At 48.1% G+C, this 25516-nt stretch overlaps 1 protein-coding gene across 2 annotated transcripts in view; it reads right to left on the minus strand.

Moving 5' to 3' along the window:
• The window catches only part of GRB10 (growth factor receptor bound protein 10), a 196864-nt gene that overhangs the window by 61449 nt on the left and 109899 nt on the right, over positions 1-25516 (minus strand). For both annotated transcript variants that reach the window (XM_023232057.1, XM_023232056.1), the window contains 2 exons: positions 16050-16269; positions 11325-11466 (listed from right to left, as the gene is read on the minus strand). In XM_023232057.1, the coding sequence (XP_023087825.1) occupies positions 11325-11466; positions 16050-16234 (327 nt within the window). In that variant the 5' untranslated portion in view covers positions 16235-16269. The remainder of the gene's footprint in view (positions 1-11324; positions 11467-16049; positions 16270-25516) is intronic.

The following is a 25516-nucleotide window of genomic DNA, read 5'->3' on the forward strand; positions in this document are numbered from 1 at the left end:
TGATGGCCACCAATAACCGATGACTGCACACTGCCCTTGCCTTTGAGTCCACAGGAGCCTCACACAGATGGCCACATGTGGGCAAGGCACAGACTTAGATTTTTGGCAAAACTATGGTGATTCTTCCTGTGAACGACATAGATAATTTAAGTGCTCACATTTCCAATGCTCTTCACAGCTACAGATATCAAGAGGTATTCAACGCTACAATAAAAGATCTGTTTTAGGCCCCTCAAATTTAGAGGTTTATATTTTAAAAGATATTTGTAGTCCAGAGAAACACTAGTAGTTGGGATTTCACATGAGATTCCTGCACTGATTTCCTGTCTCATATTTAGCCAAACAACTGGTCTGCTCCAGGTCACGACTGCCTCACTGTAATTACATCACTTGCTCAGATGCAAACACGGGAACATGCAGGTACCGTCATGTCGGGGCTTCGGGATTATTCTCAGGCTGCAAGGGCTGTGGTCCCTAGAGAGCGGTGAGAAACCTCAGCTTTAGCAAAGCTGCCAGAGAAGTTGAAAAAGTGAGGACGACATTCACCATTTTAAAAAATAATCATGGGCAACTTAGCACCCTTTCCCAAAGTGGGTTCTGTGTAAAGTTTACAGGTGCTGACTCTAAAGCACTTCTGTGATCACAAATGTTTCAGATGCTCTAGCTTAGTTTGAGTGAATAGGTTAAGTTTTCCTCTTCTGTAAGATTTTTCAGAGCCTCTAAAACCAAAAAGGAAATGTAGAATTGCCAAGAAAACAATAGAGGATGCCAATTTTCCCAAACTTACTGAACCTGCATGTCATTTTCCCCCCTCGGGACAACTCACGTAACAAGAATTCTAGAAAACAAGAGGTAAAAAATGTGGAGAGATCTCAGTCACCTCAGCAACATCAGAGGAAGACTGAAACCAAGAAAGCCAGACCCTGTTCAAACCACGGAGAGCTGAGAGAGCCTAGCCAAGCCCCCTTTGGAAAAAAACACGTCCGGGCCTCCCTGCTGTTAAAGCCTTGGCTCAAACACAATACCCACAGCCACTGAGGCCCCCCGAAACTGCCAAGGCTGGACGCAGGGCTACTCCCAGGTTGCTCTGGGTCCTACATCTATCTCTCATGCTGAGCTAAGCAGCTGTGCAATAATGTGTGTGTGCCCACATCTCTGTCTCCGGCTAGTCCGAGTCTTGGAAGGCAGACAGCACAGCACACTCATCTCTGTCTAGAGCCTGTCCAGGGCAGCACCTCACCTAGAGGAGTGCATCGCAGGACCATGAGGTTAGAATATCCACCCTTCAGTGGTGTCCACGCTGGAGGACATAAACGATGGTGAGCAATGCAATGGGATCTGCTACGTGTGTGGGTTTTGCTTGCACGGTTTCGGGGGTTCACACATCCCCTCATAAGTAATTGAATGACATATGAGTGTTCACTTAGGCACAATGAAATGCATTTCTGTCATTCGGGGCACTGCTGTGGCACACTGAGAAAACAACTTGAAGCTCGGGTCCTGAGTCTAAACCCACTTTTTGTGATGTATTTGTCAATGACCTTGGAAGATGACTTCATCCTTCCTGGGCCTCAGGTTCCTTAGGAGCACATGTCTTGTGGTCGCTCCTGCTCTACTCGAGGTCGTGAGGATGAAGGCAGTGATCACATGGCAAGGGGGTGGGCCACAGTAGCGGTGCCGTGTTCATGCAGTAAAGGGGTGTGGGGGGGCGCAGTAGTGGTGCCGCGTTCATGCAGTAAGGGGGCATGGGAGGCACAGCTGCGGTGCCATGTTTACGTGGGAAGTGGGGGGTGCAGCCATCGTGCCGCGTCCACAGAGGAAGTGGCGGGGGGGGTGCAACCGCGGTGCCACATTCAAATGGGAAGTGGGGGTGCAGCCATCGTGCCACATCCACAGAAGTGGTGGGCGCAGCCATGGTGCTGCATTCATGCAGGAAGGGAGGTAGGGCACAGTCATCAAGCCATGTTCATGCAGGAAGTGGGGTGGGGTGGACATCCTGCCACGTTCACATGGCAAGAGGGGAAGTAGCCATGGTGCAGATTTCACCGTCCAGAGCTCCAACACACAGAGATGTCAGCAGGGCCCGCCTCCTCAGACAGAGCAGGAAATGGAAGTTTCCAGAGATGCTGCCACGCATCAGTGCTGGAGGTGCGTTCTGCCCCAGCACCTTCCGAACACCATGGGCAGGAGCTCCCCTTCCACACCGCGGCCTCTTGGTGCAGATGGGAAATGGTTACCGACCGGAGGCTTCCATTGGGAGATAGGAGGCACGCGGTAGCAGAAGGAAAGGAGTTAGAGATGCAGGTGTGAGAGGGACTGAGGACAGAAGATTTTAACTTGAAAATGGCAGGATGAGTTGAAGTGCACCTCATGCTGACTCTTGCGTGGGTGAAGCCACGAGGGACCATCCTGTGATGGCAGCATCTTATCCATCCTGCCAGGGCCAAGGCCCCGGGGGCTGCAGACCCAACTCACTGCAGCCAGCACCCCTCAGGGTCCCCAGCACTCAGGGTAAACTGCAGCCAGGCTCAGGCCCCAATGTCTTCTGATCTCCAAAGCCACCAGAAAAGGTGACATGGGCAGACTGTGGAGGTGCTAAGAGTAACAGGGCTTGCCAGAGGGTGGAAGGGGCTAAAGGATGGAGGAAGTCCATCCTCAGCAAAACCCACGAGCAAACTGCTTGGGATAGGCCCAGCTGCAGACGCACATTTGCAGGAGGCAGCATTCTCTCCATGCAACACATTCTGTGAGACCACCTGCACTTGGAGGCCAGGGCTAGTTTTGCTCATCAAAGATGGTCTAACACATTGCATGCAGTTACAGCCTCAGGAGACCTAATTTTGATCATCAGTAAATAATTGTATGCACAAACCCCTATCCAAAGTGATTGCTGTGGTTCCAGAAAATTAATTTTTAAAATTAAGCAGAGGGAGAGGAACTGATTGGAATTAAGACAAGATTTATGTACTATTACTAACGGGGTTAAACTATGTGACTAATTGTGTTTGAATAACAAATGGAAAAATGTGCTCTAACAACTCATTATGTAGCTGCACGAGAATCTTTATTGGCTGAAAGAAAGTGTGGCCTGTCAAAGCCACCCCAAAGTGCGCACTTAGCTTGTCTTAGGTTCATAAACAAACAAGTTCCTAATAGCATTACTGTACTTCTTCACCGGCACTCCTCTCTGTGGTGCCCCTGGGGACTCCCCGCCCTCTTGTCTCAGCACCTCTGCACATTTACTGCAGGAGTCAGTTCTCTGTCTGCTCCTGGTTTCTGCTTCTTCAGAATCTGTTCTTGGTATCATGAACCACAACCAACTCACTGGAACCTGTGGGGTCAGTGCACCCCACACGTTGCCTCGGTTGCCCTTGCCACCACTTCACATTTCTGTATACCTGGCTTACCCACCCGTATATGGAACAGCTGCTTCTGGGTGACAAGCCCAACTCTGGTCTCACCAGCTGCAGTTGTGGAGAGAGGACAAGTGCTGTGACACAGGACAAGGCTGTGGTGGCTGCTGTCTCCTGCCCTAGACATCCTGTTCTGCAAAACCAACTCTCCTTACAATAGAGACCAGACAGGTTTGGTTTTGTTTCTTGCAGTCAAAGGCATCCTGAAGAGCAGGTGAAGCACAGTGTCCCACGCTTGCCAGGAGAGGGACTCCCTACATCTCAGCAGCTGGTGTTACTACTGTCATTACCTGCGATGCTGTGGAGCTGGAGTCTGGCCCCATGCCCAGGTCCTTTGTCCTTCTCAAAGACCAAGCCCCTGGCAGTCCCAGGCTGGTGCATGGCAGGAGGGGCAGTTTTCTGGCAGTGGAGGTGCTGTCTTTAAAAGCCCCTGGGCCTCCTTCTCAGAGAGGTCTTCCTCTCCGATGGTCGTTACCCAGGATGTGCGAGGCACAATCAGGAAACTGAGGCTCCCTGATAAGTGGAATAAAAGCCTCCCAATACCTCCAAGGAATGAAGGGCTATTCAGAATTGCGCGTTAAGCTCCTCCACTGCTTGCACAATTGCATCTCCTTTCAGCAGCAAATGCCAGTGTGTGCTGCATTTGGGAGGTGATGCTTCAGTCCCAGGCAGGAGGCTGCACAGACTCAGAGTGTCTTCTCCAAACTCTGCAGGGTGCTGACCTCAGAGGTCTGTGAGGGGCAGGAAGAAGACTAAGGCTTTGGGCTCGTCTAGATTGAGTATATTTCCTGCCTGTACCTCTAGTTGGCTGTGTGACTCCAGCCAAAGTATTTCACCTTATGGAGCTACAGGACCTTGGTTTCACCATATGAAAACAGTCTCTCCCTTGTAGCATGTGGAAGTGCTGTGAAAATCAAATGTGTAGTACCCACCAACCAACAGATGCTAAAAAACAGGAAAATTAAGATCTACCTGATAGAATCTCTTAAAACCCAAACGTGAGTCTTGGTCTAACATCATCTGATTCAACTGAAGCCTCTTCCTTGTCCATCTGGAATGCAGAGAAGCTATTCCTTACGCTTTCTGGTGATGCTCTTACAGACATCTGAGCTAGACTCTCAAGGGAATCTACTTCAACCTTTATCAATTTTGCAAATTCTCTTCCATAACATATATTCATTTGTTGATTCATTATATTTTCAGTTATCCCTTGACTTAAAACATTTCTTTCAAAGACCTACTGGCTGTGCCTGCTCCACGGGTGAGGATGACAGGGAAGAGGGCCCAGGGTGTGTCCTCAGGGCTGACGTGGAGATATAGCCAGCACAGCCTGGGAAGGGCGAGGCCACCCCTGCTGCAGAGTGAGATGCTGCTGGGACATTCCAGTGACAGGAAGTGGGACCCCAGGCAGCCCCTCCCTGGGGATGCTGACAGGTGAAGGGACCTTCCCCCATAAGGAGTAAGTTGCACCTCCCTGTACCTCTGCCGCCTGTTCCAGCCTCTGGACCCAGAGCATAGGAGGCGTCCCTCCCACATGTGTGCTGTAGGAAATAACCACAAGTGCCCCAAATGATCCTTAACCACTTCCCATTTTCTCCTTTGCCTCCTGCCACAGCCTCTCACCATCGGGTCCCTCAGCTTGGGATGAGCACCATGTGACTAGGGTCCTTCTCAGAGGGACAATGGCATCCAAGACAGAACACAACAAAGCCACTAGCTTCTAGAAAACCTATTTCTGTCAGAGCAGAATGGTCAAGCCAGCCACTCAGGAAAGGTCACACTGGACTTCTGACTGGAGCCACGTGTCTAACTGACTGAGCCCTTCTCTCAGAAGCAGCAGTGGCTGCAGCTGCCATCCTCTTGGTGATACTTTTGTAGCTGCATGTGCAGACGTCATTTTGAAAGCCTATTTAACGTAATCCTTTTTAGATTCAGGACATCATCCCAGCTTGCTGAGCCCTTAGTGGACGCTGGATCCAGTGCCCATCAGGGAGTGTCCCTGGCGTGCCAGGCACAGGGAGATAATGCAGACACCACAGGAGTCACCTCACAGGACCCCACAGCCGAACCCAGCAGGTCAGGACCTGCCTGCCAGGGTGTCTGCTTCAGCCCACACCGTGCTTACAGAACACTGAAATGTACAAGATGTGTAGAGTTCAGTGGCAATTCTGATTTCTCTCAAAGCATCCAATTTTCTAGGGACACTGGTCCTGTGCTCCTGCTGGTCATGCTCGGCTGGTGGGCGATGGCTGTGGACACAGGGCCCCTCCTCCTCCCCAGCATGGGCACTGATGCTCAGTCTTGCCTTGAGGACCTACTTCCGCCCTGACTTCTGACGTTGCTGAGCTGAGTCCCTCCTCACACAGCAAACAGCCAGGATCAGAATGCAGGAACCGAGAAGGTCTTTAGGACAACCCCCTACAGGGTGTCGCACCCACCAGCCTCAACAGTCAAATGTACCACACACATGGCTCCCCTCAGCCTCTCAGAGCCTTCCGAACTTCACCCAGCACCCGCCAGAGGAAAATGGCACCCCACTCACCTTTCTCTCCCCTCCCATGACCTTAAAGAGGTGCACCAGAGGGAGACAGTCACCAGGCCGTGGCGGGGGGCCAGCCCGCCTGTCAGGGTCCTCTACAGTGTGTGTTGGGGGGGGTCGGGCGGACAGCTCTGGTATTTACCCAGGATTGTCTGGCACCCAGCCCAAGCCCCAGGTCTCGGATCATGTCCTCCTGTGGTGCCCCTCCCTCCCGACACCCGAGGCCAGCTCCAGGCACACTTCGTGGTGCTTCCTCAACTCAGAAGGCCCCAGTGGGTCTGACGCAAAGGAGGACCACCGCGACCTGTGTCTGCCAGGGCACCAAGAGCAAAGGGAGCCTCACCATAGAGGCCCAGTGGCACCAACTAGACCATGGGCCCAGCCTCTTCGACAGGGGCATGGTGCTTGGCCTCAGGGCTCACAAGTCTTTGCTGTATCAATCACCCTTACCCACAACAGCCTGTCTTTTCAAATGAGTCATAAAGCAGTTAAAAATGCCCTGTTGATTCTTACCACAAATATCCAGTTTCCTGAACACTGACTAATTTAATTTCACCACCTTTTGGAGGAAAGAAATTAAACACTCAGAAAGGAATTCTTATGTATTTGCTGTTTTGGTAAGTCAATGAGGAGATATTATTAAACTGAAATAAATCAAATCACTGAATAAAATTAAATCCCATTTAATAAATGATGGAATGATCACCCCAGAATCCATACCTTCTGACGAAAGTCACTCACTGGTGACAAGGAGGACTGCTGTCACCTCTAACAGACACTATGTAAAACCATACAGTACGGTTCCTCTACGCACTCTCCTGGAGCAAAGGAGGATGTCTGCTCTTCCGTGAGGGAACAGGTCTGTGTGCTCTCCCGCTTTAATGGTGAAGCCAGAGAGTACAACCTCAGGTAAACGCAAGACCAACAGACTCTGGCTTAAATATTACCAAACAGGCCAAAACATTGCTCTTTGAAAATTCATCATCAACAACAAAATAAAACAGAAAGCCCAAGAAGTCTAGACAGACAACTCCAAAACATCTCACACTATTTATGACCACCCAAACACCAGTGAAGGCCCATGAGCCAGTGGCAGAGGTGGGTAGAGGTGTCTGGGTTTACCAGCTCCAGATTTCCATGCTTCCATCAAGGGTCTGGCACACAGAAGGCCTGGCACACAGAAATCCCTCACTCCATAAACTACTACCCAGGTGTGGAACCCATAGCACGTTGGGCAAACTGCTCTTGGGGCTCCCCCGGCGCAATGCTGAGCAGCTGCAGGGTGGGTGCCAACCCAGGTGGGGGTATCAACAAGCCTGGGCAGGACCGGGGAGGTGAGACCGACCCTGTACTGCTCCTGTAGAAGCACCTGGGCAGGACCACAGACCCAGAAGAGGAAGCAGAGCCTGGGCAGGGTGAGGAGGTTGAATCCAGGGCAAGTGAAGGACAGCAAGGCAGGAAGGAACAAGTGGGCTGTTGGATGGTGACGTCCCAGCACGTGGATCTCCGATCAGAAGTAGCCCCCTTTGCGCTGGTGTAAGTCTCCCCCAGCTGGAGGATCACAAGTTTGCAACTCAGCTATTCCCGCCAACCCAGATGACTCAGGCAAGCCCCGTGGGTACCTTTAGCAAACTCGGCACGGCACTCAGGAAGAACCTGGCCAATGCAGGGTCACAAAGCCAGGGTGCAGTCATCGTGGAAGAACTTGGTAAGCCTGCCTGGGGCTGCTGCATGCTCTGGGATCCCCAGGGAGAAGACACAAGGCAGCTGGGGAAGACCTCCTTGTCCTTCTAGATAGAGTAATGGCTGCTTTCTTTTTGGCGCATGCCTGTCAAGTCCTAGACCACCAACTACTCCATCCTGCTTCCTCTCAGATAGCTCTTCACTCTGTCACCATCATGCTTAGCTCACGAGAGCAGGGCCCACTTTGCGGCCAACCTCTTAGTCTCAGGGTCTGGCAAAAGCCCCGGCCGTTGTAGGGGCTCAAGTTGAGTGTAGGGAGAGAGCTCAGAGGGAGGTGGCATTGGAGGAATCTCGTGCTGCTGAATAGGACGCTGATGGCTCTTCTCTACCCACGACTGCTCCCATGCAGAATTTTCCCTCCCCTCCTTCCTTTCATTAAGTCCTGTGGCCTGCAGCCTTTACAGGGCACTGAGCTTGTATCTTACATGTCTAGAAAGGAGCCACACCAGAGCTGCAGGTGGAACTCAGACCCGTGAAGGCCCATAAATGCTGCAGTGAGACCACTGCCACTCTCCCCTGGCATGCGGGCCAGGGGCTCAGCATAATGTGAGGAACGCCAGGTCCACGTCATGGCAGTTGCTTGCTCTCAGACCTGGGGTCTCTGGACACCAGCATCTGATCTCTCTTATCGCATTACAGAGCTACCAAGGAGTCACTTAAAAAGGAGACAGACAGGGCCGGGTGCAATGGCTCACGCCTGTAATCCCAGCATTTTGGGAGGTCAAGGTGGGCGGATCATGAGGTCAGAAGATCGAGACCATCCTGGCTAACATGGTGAAACCCCATCTCTACTAAAAATACAAAAAATTAGCCGAGTGTGGTGGCGGGCGCCTGTAGTCCCAGCTACTCGGGAGGTTGAGGCAGGAGAATGGCGTGAATCCAGGAGGCGGAGCTTGCAGTGGGCCGAGATTGCACCACTGTATTCCAGCCTGGGGGACAGAGCGAGACTCCGTCTCAAAAAAAATAAATAAATAAATGAGAGAGGCAGAAGAAAGGTACCAATGCCTGTGTGGGAATTTCAGAAGGCTTTGACTACAAAGCTTGGGCAAGAATGATTTTTCCTTTCTCATGGATGTTTAAATATCTCTACTTTTTCCTCCCCTGTTCCCTCCTTTCCCTCCTTCATGAATCTGCTATTTAATAGTGAACAAAATGACATGAATGGGGAAGTTTCCAATAACCTCATTATCCCATTACCTTCCATAGATTTCGTTATGCTTTATTCTTTTTCTGTGTTAACTGACTTCTTACCCATGAGTGAAGCTACTTTATGTATCGGGTCCACTTTGTCAATTTTTCTACTACTTCAGAATCCTTGACTAGACCTTGGTCTCAGCATTACTTCCTCTGACTTGAATGAAGGGAATAAGAACATTAGATTTTTCTTTTCCTCAAGCAAGGGGCAAGGAATGGAGCCAAAGCTCTTTGCCCAGTACCGTCCCCCATCGTGATCCTAGATCCAAAGCCCCAGGAAGTGGCTGGAGGTTGTCTAGCACTTGCTACCCACTGCGTCAGGAAAACACACTTTTCATGAGATCAGAAGTCAACACCAAGTACAGATAAAGAAACGTCCCTTCAAGCAAGTCGGAAAAAAAAAAAAAAAAAAAAAAAAGAACAAAGAACAAGGACTTTCTACAAGTAGTTCTGAGTGAGAAACATCCTTCCTGCTCTTATTTCTGTGGGCTTCAGGACATTAGTGACACAGACACCAATGCCACGTTCTCATGGGGAACTAGCTCTGATCCCAAGAAAAACACCAGCAGGCAAAATTCCCTGGTTTCCTTGTTCTGCTTACAAATTTGGACAATCCCTGGGGGTGGAGGCCAGTTTTCTTGCCAAAGGCTGAGAGAGCCCGATAATATTTTCATGGTCTTATTTTAGAAAGGGCAGCTCTGTAAACAACCTCAGTGACAAAACCCACAGACAGCTTGTCTGGATCCTTTTTTGAAGCAGAAGGTCACCGGCGAGGTAGACATCCCAGATGCACTTTAGACATGTGACAAAGTGCACAAGCCCAGCCAGTGCTGGCTCCCAGATGAGGGACACTTACCTCACCTTCTAAGTTTTGATAGTGCCATAATGCAGCCTGCTCCGGGGGCCTGAGGTCAGAACGGGACCCGTACTTGGGAGCCAGCGGGTAATGGAAGAAAGGTCTATCTCTCAAGAGGGCAGACCTTGCATGGCACGGGACAGGCAGATTTGCAGAGAAAGGGATGACTGGTCTGTCCCACTTGAGAACAGCAAAGGTAGGGAAGTGAGAGCAAGTAGGGAGAAGAGATGATTCAAGTAGAAGGGCAAAATAACTTCTAAACAACATGCATGTAGCAGCAGGAAAGTCAAGGTCCCGGGAAGCCGATCAGCATAGTGGCTACAATCACAGGCTCCGATCCTGAGGCCGGGTCACACTCAGCCGCACCATCAGGTCCCAGCCACACTCAGATCAGCTGCTTATAGGGGCCTCCCTTCCCTCAACTGTGGAACAGAGGGAATATGCATACTTAATTCATATGGGATGGCATGAGGAGGAAATGAACATACAAATAAACAAAAAGTAAACATATCCACCACTTACAACAAGGCCTGGCACACAGAAATCCCTCACTCCATAAACATCAGATGCTGCGGTTCTAATGATCACCTCCACTTCTAGGGGTGTTCCTCCAGAGGCTGCAGCCCATCCCGGCTCACAGCCCTGCCAACTGGTGGGGAGGAACTTTCAACCCTTTTCTCTGGCGGTTTCTCTGCTAAGCTGACTTGCTGGCTGTTTGACCTTGGACATGTTACTGAAACGCTCTGTGCCTCAGTTTCCTCACATGGGGACAATGGTTGTGTCCTATCTATTTCATGGATCTACTTTAAATAGAAACTACAAGTTCAAAAAGGGGGCTATTGCCCTGTGGGTCCAGTGGAAACTTTTCTGCTTTCAGCAGATCATATTCAAAGTCAGGACTACAAGACAGAAACTCTTCAACTCCCATTACGGACATCCAGCTGTCCGGGTGAGCCCAGCATTTTCACATCTATTATTGAGCCAGTGGTGAGTGGTGAAACATTTTCAAAGAACTAAGATTCATCTTTAAACATCAATCATTGTTATTATTTGCCATTTTTATGAGACTTTTTCTAAAATATACAGATACATGGAGTTTAGATCAATAATGAAAAGAGGTTTAATTGGTTCACGATTCTGCAGCCTGCACAGGAAGCATAGTGCGGGCATGTGCTCGGCTTCTGGGGAGGACTTAGGAGCTTACAATCATGCCAGAAGGCAAAGCAGGAACTGCAGGAGTGGGAGTAAGAGGAAGAGAAGCCACGCACTTTTAAATAACCAGATCTCGTGAGAACTCACTATCGTGAGGACAGCAGCAAGTCATGAGGGATCTACCCACAAGATCCAATCACCTCCCACCAGGCCCTGCCTCCAAAACTGGGGATTACAATTCCACATGAGATTTGGAGAGGACAACATCCAAACTGTATCAGCCTCATTGGACAACAAGAAAAGAACGGAGAGAGAAGATCCCAGGACTTCCCGCCCTTCTTCCCAAAGTAATAATCTGGCAGATCTGTGCAGATCCCAATAATCTGGCACATCCCTAAGCCTGGGCTCCAGCCAGAGGCACACTCACCTGCTTTGCAGCGGCCTGGCTCGGAGGTAAAGAACCCGGCGTGAGCACAGGGGGGCTCCCAGGGCCACAGAGTTCAGGAAAAGGATTGGGGATGGCCGGCAGAGACGAGGTTCTAAATTGCTGGTCTTCCTCTTGAAGGCGCCTGGAAGGCAGGGATAAGTGCCTGTTAAAAGCTGCCATTCCCCACATGACCCAGTCTTACCACTGTGGTGATACACCCAGAGAGCGGGACACAGGGCTTCTAGGAGTCACTGGCATGTCCACGTTCACAGTGGCATCCTTCACAATAGTCAACAAGCAAAGGCAACCCAAGGATCTGCAGATGGATGAATGGATGAACAAAATGTGGCATATTCATACCATGGACCACTACTAGGCCATGAAAAAGGAAGCACATTCTGACACAGGCTACAACAGGATGAATCCCGAAGACATTATGCAGAGTCAAACATGCCAGTCACAAAACCAGAGACACCGTGTGATTTCACACAGTGAGGTAGGTAGCATATTCAAACCCATAGAAAGTAGAATGGTGGCTGCAAGGGACTAAGGGGAGGGGAATGGGGAGTTGCTATTTATTGGGGACAGAGTTTCAGTTTCACAAGATGAGAAAGTTCTGGAGATTGTACAACCATTGTGAGTGTGCATTACTACTACTGAATCATACCCTGAAAAAACAGTTAATATGGTAAATTTTATGTTACATGTATTTTACTAAAAGGAAAACTTTAAAAAATTACAAGTCGTCATTCTCAGACCCAAAGGATATCTGGTATCAATTCTCTTCTTCATTAGGCATCCCGGGGGGGACGGGGGTGCAGAGGTTCTGTTGTCCTGGGTGCGTGCTCATCTCAGGCGGCACTCAGTGCCTGACATGGCATCAGCTCCAAATACCTCATCCGTTTGATCAGTGAATACCTAATGTGTGAAAGGTTTTCTGCACAGGAGCGTTTTCATGAGGACAAGTGTTTGTCAATGTCCTTGAAATGAGCATTAATCTAATCAAACAAAATACAAGAAAAGGCTTTGTGTGTTCTCACTTGAATTATGCAATGGATGCTTATTTATATAAAAAGGTTGTTGATACTGAATTAATTCGAAATTATAGCTTCACATATCTGTCCTCCCAAAGCCTGTGTCCACATTAGAAACACACCTTAGAAACACATGCTGAATCCACGCACCACCTCTACTTTTCTGGCACTTCTCCAGGGGCATCTGTTCCCTCCTCAGAAAAATGCACAACCCACTTGTCATACAACTATGCAACACACGCACAGTATGACGAATCAGAAGCAACTGTGAACAGCACAGACATCAAGTTCAAAGTCAAAGCAAATGCCAAGTGCCCGGCGCCTCCCCTCTGTAGAGTAACTTCTGGCCCACACCTCCAGGGCACTCCTGGGCACACAGCCTCCTCCACCCTTCCTGAGGCCACGCGGCCCTGTCCACAGCCTCCTACTTTCAAGGAGAGGGGAGCAAACCTCACATTATCTTCACTCGGCATTTCCAATCCCTCCCCATGTTTAAACACACCTCAGAAACCCCCTTTACAGGCTGTGTCTTCAAGTAATTTTTTTTTACCATTTTTACGATTTCACAAAATCAACAATCCATTAGCTTTCCTGGGAGATTTGCCACTACAAAAACACACTTTGTGACCACTTTACTTTTTCTCTTTTACCAACTGTCCCTATTTTTAAAGGAAGATCCAGCTAGCTATCCCACATAGACCAGCAAATGATGCATGGATTTAAAATTATGAGAACTCACATGGCATGAAGGGAATCAGTGCTGTGAAATACAGGAAAGCTGTTCCTATAATGGTTTGATGACATGCCAGAAAGTTTATTTTTACTGCGAACAAATCCCACTCTTCCCATAACAGCCTCAGCCTTGGCAAGGCATCCAACTGAAAGGTCTGGCTGTTGTCGTACAGGAGGAGATGGATAAAAGGGGTGGCCAGTGCCACTTTCAGGACATTCCAGTCCACGGCTTCTAGCCAGTGACTTCACCCCAAAGAGATAATCTGATGTTTCAGTGTCCACAAAAGCTTATCTCTTTATTGGGTTGTTTTGAGCATTTTAAAAAGTCCTGTGTTGACTTTAAAGTGGCTCAGAGACATCGCCTAAGGTAAGACTAAGGGACATCACCCAAAGACAAAAAAATCCCCACGAAAGAGGCTCACAATAGAAGGGACAGTGACTATGAGTGGGGTGCTGAGATTTAGGGATGTCAGTAATGGTGGCAGGAACTGCAGAGCCGGTGTGGCGAGGTGCGGGGTCCTTCTGCTCTGTGCCTGCGCCCTCGCCCACTTGTGTTTGTCTAGAACACATGTGTGGCCCTTGCACTCTCAAAAGCCTGGGTTGCTTCTCCATACAGAATCGGCTCACCCGTCAGCTCTCCTGTGTGTGAGGCCTTCTTGCCCTTTCCAAGCGTCTCCTCTGCCCATACCCTGCCTGCACCCCAGCTCCCTTTGGGTTGCATGGCAGCCCCTGGGAAGTTCCTCTGCAGTGTGTACCATGCTCCGTGCTCCCCGGTACCCAGCGGCCTGCTGCGTAGCCACTTCCCACCTGCTGCAGTGGGCCAAGTTATCGCCCCACTGTGCCTCGGTTTCCTCACCTGGGAAGCAAGGGTAACCCACACCACCTCCCTCTGAGGACACTGATAACAAAGGAGGAGCTCATCAGCATCTGCACACAGTAAGTGCTCAGCGAATGGCCTCACTCCACAAAATAAATCTTTGGTGATTCTAGATTGATAACCACACTATTTTTTAATCCACCTGAAAGTGAGAAACAAAACTACTTATCTGAGAGGACACCAGTGAGAAGAGTCTGGGCCCAAGGAATAGTGCCTGTGACCCTGTAGGGAGAGGGCTTTGCTGTCCCACAGAGCAAGACTGCCCCTCCACCCCGGGGACTTAGCGCAGGCAGCCCTGGGGCACATATGGGCAAGTTCAGCCAGAACTCGAGGTTCAAGGGTCCTGGGCAACTACTCCAGCAGGGAGGCAGGCTTTCTGGCTTTCCAGCCCACCCTCAGGCACCTTCGCCATGCGACTGCAACTCTATATTCCCAGGCGCTCCCCAAGGCTACTGTGATGCTCCCAAGAGAAAAACAGCTCTCCCACTAGACTTAGCTAAGTACAAGAGCTAAGTACAAGGGGTCATCTTTCAAAGAACGAAGTCGAACAAACCCTGGGACAGGCATCATTCAGCATCAATGAATATGACAAAAAGTGAGAAGTCGGAGGAGAAGCTGGGGTGGGAAGCTGGCGAGGCAGCTGACCACAGGCCCCAGGGCCACTGCACCCTCTCCCCTCCATAAGAAACAGCGGCCACCTGGAGCAAGGTGATTATCTGGGCTGCGGAAGACCGAAGATGTCACACCACAAAGAAAACTCTCAGAAGTTTCTAGAAGCAAGGAAGATCCCTGGAAATGAACGGAGCTCCCCGGAAGACGGGGTGCTGAGACAGGAGGCACCAGAACCCCATCCTGACAGAGGCCAATGAGGGCAAGGGGCAGTCCCAGCAGAGATGGCTGTACATCCTCCACGAAGGCCCAGAGAAGCAGGCAGGGTCCCACGGGGCCCCACGCCATCCCCGCCATGGACTGTAGCAGGGCAGACAGGCCGATCCTTGAGGGCTGCCCCTGGCTCTCAGCTTGACTCTACAAAGATCTTCATTCAGAATGTCTAAGGTACTCGCAGCACCTTCTCCTTCAACATGACCGTTCTCTAGACACCCTCCTCCCAGGCACTCGAGACAAAATCCAAGTCACCCTCCACATACTCTCTGTCTCCTCACAGCCCTGGCAAAATTCAAGTGCTGGCAAAACGCAGCTGCTCCTCCTCAGCAACGCGCTCAAATCCCGTTTCTTCATCCTCGGGCAGCACACAATCATCTTCCATTCGGGGGCTCCTGAAACGGCTTCCAAATCAGCCATGCTGTGCCAACCCTGCTGCCCTCTACCACTGCCCCCATGACCCCTGGCAGCCAGAATGCTGGGGTCAAAACTCAAACCCAGCCCCTTCACGCACCTGTCCAGAACTCTTTCCCATGTGGCTCCTGAAAAGGGCACACAAAGTGTTTCAGCACTGGCCTCCATCTGCACCATCCCTTCTGCTTATAAAACCTCTGCCTCCATCTATCTGAGCTCCTACCACCCTTTGACATCTGTTCAGAGATCCCACCTCCCAGGAACCTCCTTCAACGTCCCCAGCATGTTCCTCCCTCCAGCCTCCCTGTTTCCACAGAGATGTGCCTACCCATGAATTAGCAGAGGAATGTGGCCAAATGCAACTCCGAGGGAGGTCTGGGGTTACACGACAAGCTCCAGGGGGTGCTGTAGCTGCTAGCCTCCCAATCCTACTCTGGGTAGTGAGGGCTTGGGGCATGCAATCAGTTCCATGACTGTTCTTTCAATCTTCCCAGAGATTTTTCCTCTGGTGGTTTTCTTGCATATCCCTCTACCTAGCACAGTGCCTTGCACATAGCAGGCGCTCAATAAAAGGTACTGGAATTGAACTGGCTACAAAGTTCAACCCAAGCACGGCACACCACACACACTCAGTGTATCCATTATCCCATCAAAGGAATGTATGTGCCTCTTGGTTTTGCAAGGCCAACACTGTTCCCCCCAAGACCATTTAATTCACAGAGAGAGATGTCCCTGTTGACAGCTCTCACCCTTGGAGAAGGCTCTGCCCGCGAGGCCTGGACCTACCTGACAGCAAGGATGTGCACAGGCTGGGAGCGCTGCACCCTCTGCCTCGGGGACACCTGTGGCTGGACGGACCGAGGGCCTGAAGCCCGAGGTTGGCTGCGGGCATGCTGGCCATTCTGCAGGAGGGGCACCGTGTCTGACTGCATGCTGCAGGCTGAGTACAGGCTCTCCAGGGATGCGTTCATATCGTTCACCAGGACTTCCAGGTCCACATCATCCTCTGCACAGAAAAAGGCAAGAGCAAAAAAGAAACTTTAGCAGTGGAGAGCAATCAAACCCAAATGTACATCTTGGTGATCAGGTTCCAAACCTCAATCCTATTTTTCAAATGTTACGTGAGGGGTAGTGGGGCAACACTGAGAGAAGTATGACTGTATGGAAGCATGCATATTACATGTATTCATCATGATTGACATTGCGAGGCAATTCAATCATTAGAGCTGGGCTGCATTTCTACCTGTCTCCAGGCAGAAGCCATTTGGAGCATCTGCTCAGTTCCCTTCAGCACCCCGTTCTCTCTTCCCCACCCACTCCGGTAGGCCACACACAGCCATAGCTGCATAGCACGACCCCACTGGCCTGGACTCAGCTGACTGAATCACAGGTGTCTCCCAAGATCAGGACTCTCTCCTCTCTGGGATTCCAGAAGTGAAACAAGAGACAGAAACAGAGCAGCACCCAACACTGACACTGGTTCCAGCCCAGAAAGGTTAAGTAGGAGCTGAAACTGTGACAGAGGTTTATGTGTGGCTGCTACTACAACACATGCCTGTGGGCTTCGGGTGCCCACCCATCCTCTTGATTGGCCAGAGTGCAGAAGGAAGCCCATCTTCACATCTTCTCTCTCTGCATGGGGCAGTGCAGAGAGAGAAGCCACAATGGCACAGAGAGTAAGCGAGAGAGAGAGAGCGGAAAATGCCCTTCAGAAAGGGAGGAATGAGCACACAGAGACTGCGATGGTTGGTTTTATGCGTCAACTTGGCTGGGCTATGGTGCCGGGTTTTAGCTAAACACTAGACTAGACTAGATGCTGTGAAGGTATTTTTTAGATGCAATTAACATTTAAACCACAGACTTTGAGTAAAGCAGATTGTTCTTCCTCATGTGAGAGGGCCTCAGCCCATCACCTGAAGACCTGAAGAGAAGAAAAAGCCCGGCCTCCAAGAGGAAAGATAGAACTTTGCCTCCAGACCTGAACTGCAACCCTTCCCTGGACGTCCGGCCTGCCAACCTGCCCTGCAGATTTTGAACTTGCTAGCCTCCACAGTGTCCTGAGCCAATTCCTAAAATACATATGTCTCTCTGTATATAGCCTATTGAATGGGTTGCAGCCCTATCTCTGTTTCTCTGGAGAAGCAGACTTAACACACACGGGCTCAGGGTCACAGACAGCAAGACCCTCTTCCTACCAAAGGCTACAGTGTTTGGTTGGTAGGAAGGAAAGCAGAGACTGGCACTTGCAAACTTGCTCACCCTGGCCGGCTCCTACTGGCTCTGGGCGCAGGGCCTGGGACATGGGCTTCCTATTTCTTAAGAGTCCTAGACTCTAACATGATCTTAGCGATAGTGTCCACCCCACAGGGGGGTTGTAAGGACTAAGTTAGTTATTATCTGCTTTATAACAGAGCTTGGCACACAGTAAACAGGAAGATGTTATTTATTAGCCCTATTTCATCTATTTCTTACAAAATAACAAAATGTGGTCGTTATTAACCTGGCTTAAAAGCTGAGGAAACAGGCCTGGAAGAAAATCACCTGCCCAAGGTCACATAAGCAGTAATGAAAACAAGCTTTGCAGCCCTCATTCTCCCCTACCAGGTGTGTGCTCCTCACAGAAGCTCCAGAGGGGCACTCTGCCCTCTGGCTCGGAAGGCTTTTGTTTTAAAGGGCTCCCCTCATCTCCCAAGGTTAAAGGGCATAACAAGATAAGACATAAGGAAACCAAATGACAACAAGGAGGGAGGTCGGTCCTGGGCAGCCACAGTAGTGCAGAGGGTGTGGAGGGGGCAGGGTCACCCCGGGGGTAGTGCTTCGGCTTCTGGGGTGAGTGGGACAGTACGATCAGGGTTTAGCCAGATCACACTCAAGATCCTGGTGAAGACAGACAGACAGAAGGGAGGGGTGAGGACAGAAGGGAGGCTGCTGAAATGGCAGCGATGAGACCACTGAGGCCCGGCCAGCACAGCCCCTGCTGGAAGAACAGAGGCCACATTCAACTCAGGCCCAGGGGAGAGGGCAGGGGCTGGGGAGCAGCAGGCTGGAAGAGGAAGGGTGCCTTAGAAAGATGGATCAGATGGATCCGAAGATGCGGACTGGGTGAAATCAGCAGCTGAGACTCAGCAAGCAGGGCCCTGTGTGCCCAGGATCTGTGTGGAAGGAGGGAAGAAGAGAGATGTTGCCATAGTTCGGGTTGTGAGTGGTCAAATATTAATCCTGGCCAGATATTAAAAGGACAAAGTGCTGAATCAATAATTAACAATTACTGCATAATCAATAATTAATGACAAGGGAGAACACTCAGAGTCAGCAGGCGAACTCTTGCTCATAGTTCCGGGGAGGTGGCGGGGGGCGGGGGGGGCGGGAAGAGTTGGTTGGCAAAAAATCGGGACCCCTGGAGGGGCAGGCGTGTACCTGCCTGAGCTCCCCGAGGTCCCGAAGGCTTGTGTTGTGGCCTTAGGCAGAGGAGAATCTCTCTGTGAACTGCTGGAGCAAAAACTACTGTCCAGAGAACTCTGCCTGCCAAAGACGAGACCTCAGTTCTGTATTTATTGAGACTGCTGTGTTCATTTTGAGGAAAAGTTCTAGTAGAGACCACAGATCTGGGGCTTCAGGAAAGTTCTAGAACATATGTATCATGCACCCACTCATCTCCTACACTCCATTTAGCTGACAGGGAATAGTTGCTTAATTGAAGCTCTGCAAAACAATGAGCACGAGTGCCACTCTTAACTTACCATATTAACAGCTCAATATTTCTATCTCAATGGGCCATCAAAAAGTCAATACTGGCTAAAACACAAAGTTCACTGTAAGTCTAGTCGGTCTTGGGTGATGCAGGAGGTTGGTCTCAATGCTGCACACATGCAAACATGTCTACACACGTGCACACATGCACGTGTGCTGTGGGGCCACGTGCATGTGCTGTGGCTGCTACACACATGCACGTGTGCTGTGGGGCCACGCTGCCAATTCAATGCCAGGCTTTTATCCTGCTTTGGACACAAAACAGTGGTACAGTTCTCACTCTGGGACTGCTCTCTTCTAGGAAAATAACATGTTTTCATTCCCTCTGGGGAATTTTCATGTACAGTTATTTCTCTCTATGCATTCCCAACAGCCCCTGGCTGTGCTCCCCAGGCAGGCAGCCCCCGGGGTCTCCCATCCTTTTCCTGCTAAGCCTTCTCTCAGTCAACCAGATCATTCCTGGGTCACATCTCTGCAATTCGATCAAATGTAAAGTACTTCTGTCATTATTCAGGTAAATAGTAAATACAGGTAATAGATGCCAAAATATAAATGCAACACATGTCCTCAAAATGCTTTTACTCTCCTCTGAGATGGATTATTTGTACAACTATTTTCTACTTCAATACATTCAATCCTGAATCTTTTCAATAAAGCCAGGTCAATCTGATAACTCAATAGGTTATAATCTTCATAAACTGAATCCAACCACTCTATCTGGATGTTTCAAACCTTCATACTTTCCAGAGCCATTAGAGCAAAAATAAAACTTTTTAGAAAATTTAAAATGCCCTACTTTAGAAACAACCGTAAAACGTCCTGTGGGGTTCACTAGCATTTTATCTGTTTAGATAATAAAATCACTTATGGTTCTCAGACTTACAAGCTTCACTAAATTCTAATGAAGAACGACAGTTAAATCTTCCAAACAGGGGTTTTAAGTCTGATTCAAAAGAAGACACTTTTTCATATTCTACACCAATTTTTTTTTAATTACTACATTAAGATAAGACTGAAATCACACTGAATTCTTATAAGTATCCCTATGGCGTCTATTCTGTCAGCTGGTCCACCTCAGTAAGGACTCTGTGTGCCACCTCTGTGCATGTGGCCAACTGCAAAATTCTTGTCCGGTCCCATGAATCTAAGTGGATCAATGATCACCCATTTGTGAAAGGCCTTCTGCCATGTAACAGAAGTGGGAGAATCAAGTAAACAAATGCTTCTCGCAGTGAATATTCAGATTGTCTCTTTAATGTTAACCCGATGCCAAAATATTCTCCATGAGGCTGCCCCACTGGGAGGAATACTGAAAGGGGAAGGAAAAAAATAATTTTATATATAAAATTTCACTTCACACAGATTTATAAGAATGTATTTTCTGCATAAATATAGGTCAAACAACATGGCTGTCAATCAAGTTGTTAATAGTTATTTTCCTTCTTTAAGTAACCCATTCGAAAACTGGGTATCAACTTTGCCCCAAATATTTGAGTAACTTGTCTGATCTCAAATTCACATCTCATCTAGTTTCACTGTCATTCGCAAACTGAGGTTGGTTTAGTTTTAAAATAGATATAAACTCAGGGAAACACATTTGCATTGGGCTTATAAATCATCACAAGTAAATGTCTTCCAAACAGCAAGCTAGGTGTGCTGACCAGGAAAAGGCAAGGAGGACAGAGAAACTCCTGGGGCAGAGGATTTAACTTCTAGCACCACCTTACCGCCATCACCAATACATTTCTTAGTTTACAGCACCATCTAGTGTCTTCTTTACATTGTTTACGAATTAAAGATGACACTGGATTCACTTACTAAATGATTTGGCACCATAAGGACATGCTATTTGCACCATGTGTTTAGGATGTGTCCATTACGGTCCCTTCTTCACAGACCTACACAAGCATCCATCAGTGTGCAATGCCTTCAGAGCTTTCTTCTCTACCCTCTTCCCCTATTTTCATATGGAAGATATACCCTGTTAAGTCATAAACAGCTGGGGTGGGCGTATATCATTAAGTCAAAGCAGAGTCAGTCCCTAAGGAAAAAATAGATGGCACTTCATATGAAAAGTCTCTAACACATGTGCAAAAGCCAAAGTCCTTACACATTTCTATCTAGAAAAGAAGTGAAGGTCAGGCTGCAAAAGTGTTTTCCACTAGACCATGTTCACTTGGCAAGTGATTTCTGTTAACTTCTAACCAATTAAAACTTTGTGCAAATATAACTTAACCTTCTACTGAAATATCTTTTTGCGCAACAATTCATCTTCTATTCTCATGTATTCTAGTCACATGCACTTAATTTTCCATATATAGAGTTTGGACATAAGTAAGTAGAATAAGAAAGTGGGGTATTATATGGTTAGAGTATTATTCTCTATCATATTTATGATATTTAAAGATACTCAGCAAACACAAAAGCAAACCACCTAACCACAACTCCAAATAAAAATACAAATGGAATCAATGCTTTATTTCACAGGTTCCTACACACAGGCAGGATTTGAGGCAGAAAATAAAATCCCTAGAATTAATCTGTCCAACAAATGCATATAAATACCCTTGTACCTAGAAAGAGCTACACGGTCACAACTCTTGTCTTTCAGTGTTTACAAGAGAAACTGTCTTCTCCCAACCTTTGTCAAAAACAGCATCCTCTCCTCTCTACCTAGCTCACAAAAGACAAAGGTAACCACCATTTTCAGTCTCTAGTAATTTAGGAAACGCATGTCAACAAACTGATGAATTTAACAATTTGTAAGAATATATGTTTTTTGGTTTTTCATTATGAACAGACACATCTGCAAAAGAGTTGTGGCCTATGCTAATGGGCAGTGGCTGGGCTACAATCAGTGCTTTTGCCTATGGGGACTCAGCAGCCTCCACTCCAACTCCCAGGACCCACAGGCCACATGGGCAGAATCGCCATCCAAAGCATATTCAAAGTTCATGATGACATAAAACGGGACAAAAATAAACATATATCCTGGGCATAACATAGTTAGACAAAGCTAAAATCACAAGGATGCTCTCAGTTTGCTGAGGCTACACTCACTTGTTCCCTGATTACTATTTACAGGTGGTTTCTTAATTATTTTTCTTAGAATGTTTTTTCTTCTCCTAAGACAAATGCAGGCTAATGTATCCAGGAAGGCTGCATCCATATGTAATCCTATATCCCATTCCTTGAGGGTGGGCGCATTTTTTTCTGCTACCTTGAAACTCCATCCAGACCCTCCTCCAAGAAGATCCCAACATGACTTACAGATCCAGGGCCCTACTCAACAATTCTACAGGTAACACAAAATACGGAGACCACTGATTCTCTGCTTTCATAAAATCTGTCCTCTGCTCTCCTTAAAGCTACATTTAAATATACACATTCTTTCTAAATAAAGCACTATTCCGCCCTTTGAGTGTTTAAGTATCTATGGCTGCTGTGCTATTTAGATTCAGAGCAATCAAGAAGCGACTTGAGAGCCAAATCCTAGAGTCTACAACCAAGAAGATGAGGCACAGCAAGCACAGCTCATGAGCTGCCCGGCAGGGTGCAGAAGGCTGGGAGACAAGAAAGGAGCCCCTCCATGGAGAAGCCGCCAGCTCTACCCCAAAGACGACCATCGGATATGCAGAAAGCCCTGAGCTGCATCCCTGGCCCTTTCGGACGTCAGGCAAGCTGCTCCAGTCTTCCGGCCTCCTCTTAGTTCCAACTCGAACAGCGATGGTGTTTATGGCTCCCAGGATGCGGCCTGACCTTGAGGCTCTCCTGACCCTTTCTTCTTTGTTTCCTTGAAAACGTGACTGTTAACGGTAGATAGAGAAAAATCTGTATTTTACAAATGAGCTGCTAAAATCCTATCTCCCTTGTGGAAGGAGAGAGGATTCTTACAATGCAACAACCAAGAAATGATTCTGTTGCCAAAATAATCTGGTTTATGAGCCTCTTTCCTCTGTGTGCACACGAAGCCTGCCATGAAGCACTGAAAAGACTGCCTGGGCATCTGAGTGTATTTGAGTTTACGGGGCTCCTTCAAAACACGAAAGTAAACATTTGACATGCTTTCTGCAAGTTTCCATTTACATTTTTCATGTTTCACAGGGGCTGCACCCTTGCCTTCCATGTGAGGTGTAACTTCCCTTTTAAGTCATTTTGTCCTAGCCTTCCTGCTTCTGTGCCTGGTAGGAGTTTAATTTCACCAGCCAGGGGTGCCAAGCTAATAGAATTTCTGACTCTGGGTGTGTCAGTGCTGGGCGGAGGAGTCTCTGAGCCCCTGGCTGATGAATCCTGAGTAAGTCAGGTGATCCTTAAAAGAGACAGAGCAGGGGACGGCAGGGGGCTTTGCTTTCCTTGACTGGAGGCAGCCCTGCCACTCACTCAACCCAATGTTTCTGTTGCCCCCTAGCACTGGCCACCTTGGGAACCAAGATATTGGGAAGGGACCTGAAGGGCATAAGGGAATATCCACAGACTCTCGAGAAGGGATTTTAGCTCACCCCAGAATGCCTGGAGCAGTTGGCTCAACAGAGCAATTTCAGGAGCCCCTAACTTCTTTGTCCAGGGTGTGGTGAGTCACTCCAGTGAGAAAGAGAGTTTGGTAGGTGGCAGCCTTTGCCTTTGCATCTCTTTGGGTAGATTGCTAGGCTTCCCTCATTTTGGCCTATACCTCTGCTGACGTTTTCCCCAGGCTCTGGGATTTAGGTGGGAAAAGTCTTAATGTGCCCTCAAGCAGGGTCAGAGCCATGATACCTGCTATTTGGTGTTTTTGGTTAAGTGTGTGAAAAGGCTTGGTAACAATATCTGAAAATCAATGATCATGTCAGCTCAACATCACTCGAACAAAGGGATGACCCCCATTTTTGCTTTTTATCTTTCAGGCCTTCACTATTTCCAGTTAAGCATTTGACAAGTTACAAACCAATATATATACTACTTTCTTTCTGTACTTTTTGGCTTGTCATTTTACAGCAGTGGTTTGAAAAGTTTTAAATCAGAAATGAGTATTTACACTTTGGAAAATATATTTGAATCTGAGAGGAAAGGTGGCCTAAGGAATGAGATTTTATGACAGAAAGTGGTTTTTATTAATTAGTAACTGTCAGCATATAGTTTCTGGTCCAATTCAAAGGGGAGGGAAACATAAATCTGTTAAATCTCAATGCTCACACTGAAATGTTGCAATGGAAAAATTTGGGCTTATTCATATTCAATAATTAAATATCTTCAAAGCTTAGAAGAAAGAAATAGAAATCTGTTTTTCTTTGTTCTATTTTTAAAAAGTAAAAGCAGGTGTATACCCCCCAAAATTGAAAGTAGCGACTTGAAGAGGCAATCGTACACCCTTGTTCACAACAGTACTATCCATAGTAACCAAAAGGCGGAAACAGCACAAGTGGCCCTCAACAGATGAACAGATAAAGAAAACTGGCACATCTACATGCAATGCAATATCATTCAGCCACAAAAAAGGAAGCTGCCTCTGAAACGCACTAGAACTCAAAAGAACCTTAAGGACATAATAAGCCAGTCACAAAAGGATAAACACTGTCTGATTCTGCTTATGACGTCCCTATAGTCATCAAATTCCTATAGATAGTGGAATAGTGGTGGCCAGGGGCTGGGGAAGGAAATTTATTTGACAGGTATGGAGTTTCATTTCTGCAAGATGAATAGAATTCTATGGATGGATGGTGGTGATGGTTGTGCAACAATGTGAAAGTTCTTAATGCCACTGAAGTGTGCATTTAAAAATGGTAAGGATGGGCTGGGAGTGGTGGTTCATGCCTGTAATCCCAGCACTTTGGGAGGCCAAGGCGGGTGGATCACCTGAGGTCATCAGGAGTTCAACACCAGCCTGACCAACATGGTGAAACCCTGTCTCTACTAAAAATACAAGTATTAGCCGGGTGTGGTGGTATGCACCTGTAGATCCCAGTTACTCAGGAGGCTGAGGCAGGAGGATCGCTTGAACCCGGGAGGCGGACACTGCAGTGAGCTGAGATCGCGCCCCTGCATTCCAGCCTGGGTGCCAGAGTGAGACTCCGTCTCAAAAAAATAAATAAAAAACAAAAAATAAAAAACAATGGTAAGGATGGTAAATTGTGTTAGGTGTATTTTACCACAATTAAAAATAATAATTAAAAAACAAAAGCAGTTATTAAATTGAATTGTTCCCAGGTTACCCTCCAGGTGATGCCAAGCAGACTGGCTTGCTAAAGGACCAGGACAAAGCTGGTCATTTCTTAAGTTACACTAAACATAGATTCCTCTTCCTAGAAAACTAAGAATTTTCAGTATAAATGTGTTTGCTTCCCCACTAATCCTGCAGACCACGGCAGGTGGGATTTTAAAAAACTGTTTATCTTTAATGACACATGCAAAGTGCCACTGCCAGTGGAGGCTCATTAAATTAAACTTATAAAAATGTAGACAGTCTATCTCCTTTTACAGACAGCTGGGCCAACAGCCCCTCACCCATTTCCCCAGGACAACTGGTGGCA

Source organism: Piliocolobus tephrosceles, chromosome 8 (assembly GCF_002776525.5).
Source record: "Piliocolobus tephrosceles isolate RC106 chromosome 8, ASM277652v3, whole genome shotgun sequence".
NCBI lineage: Eukaryota > Metazoa > Chordata > Mammalia > Primates > Cercopithecidae > Piliocolobus > Piliocolobus tephrosceles.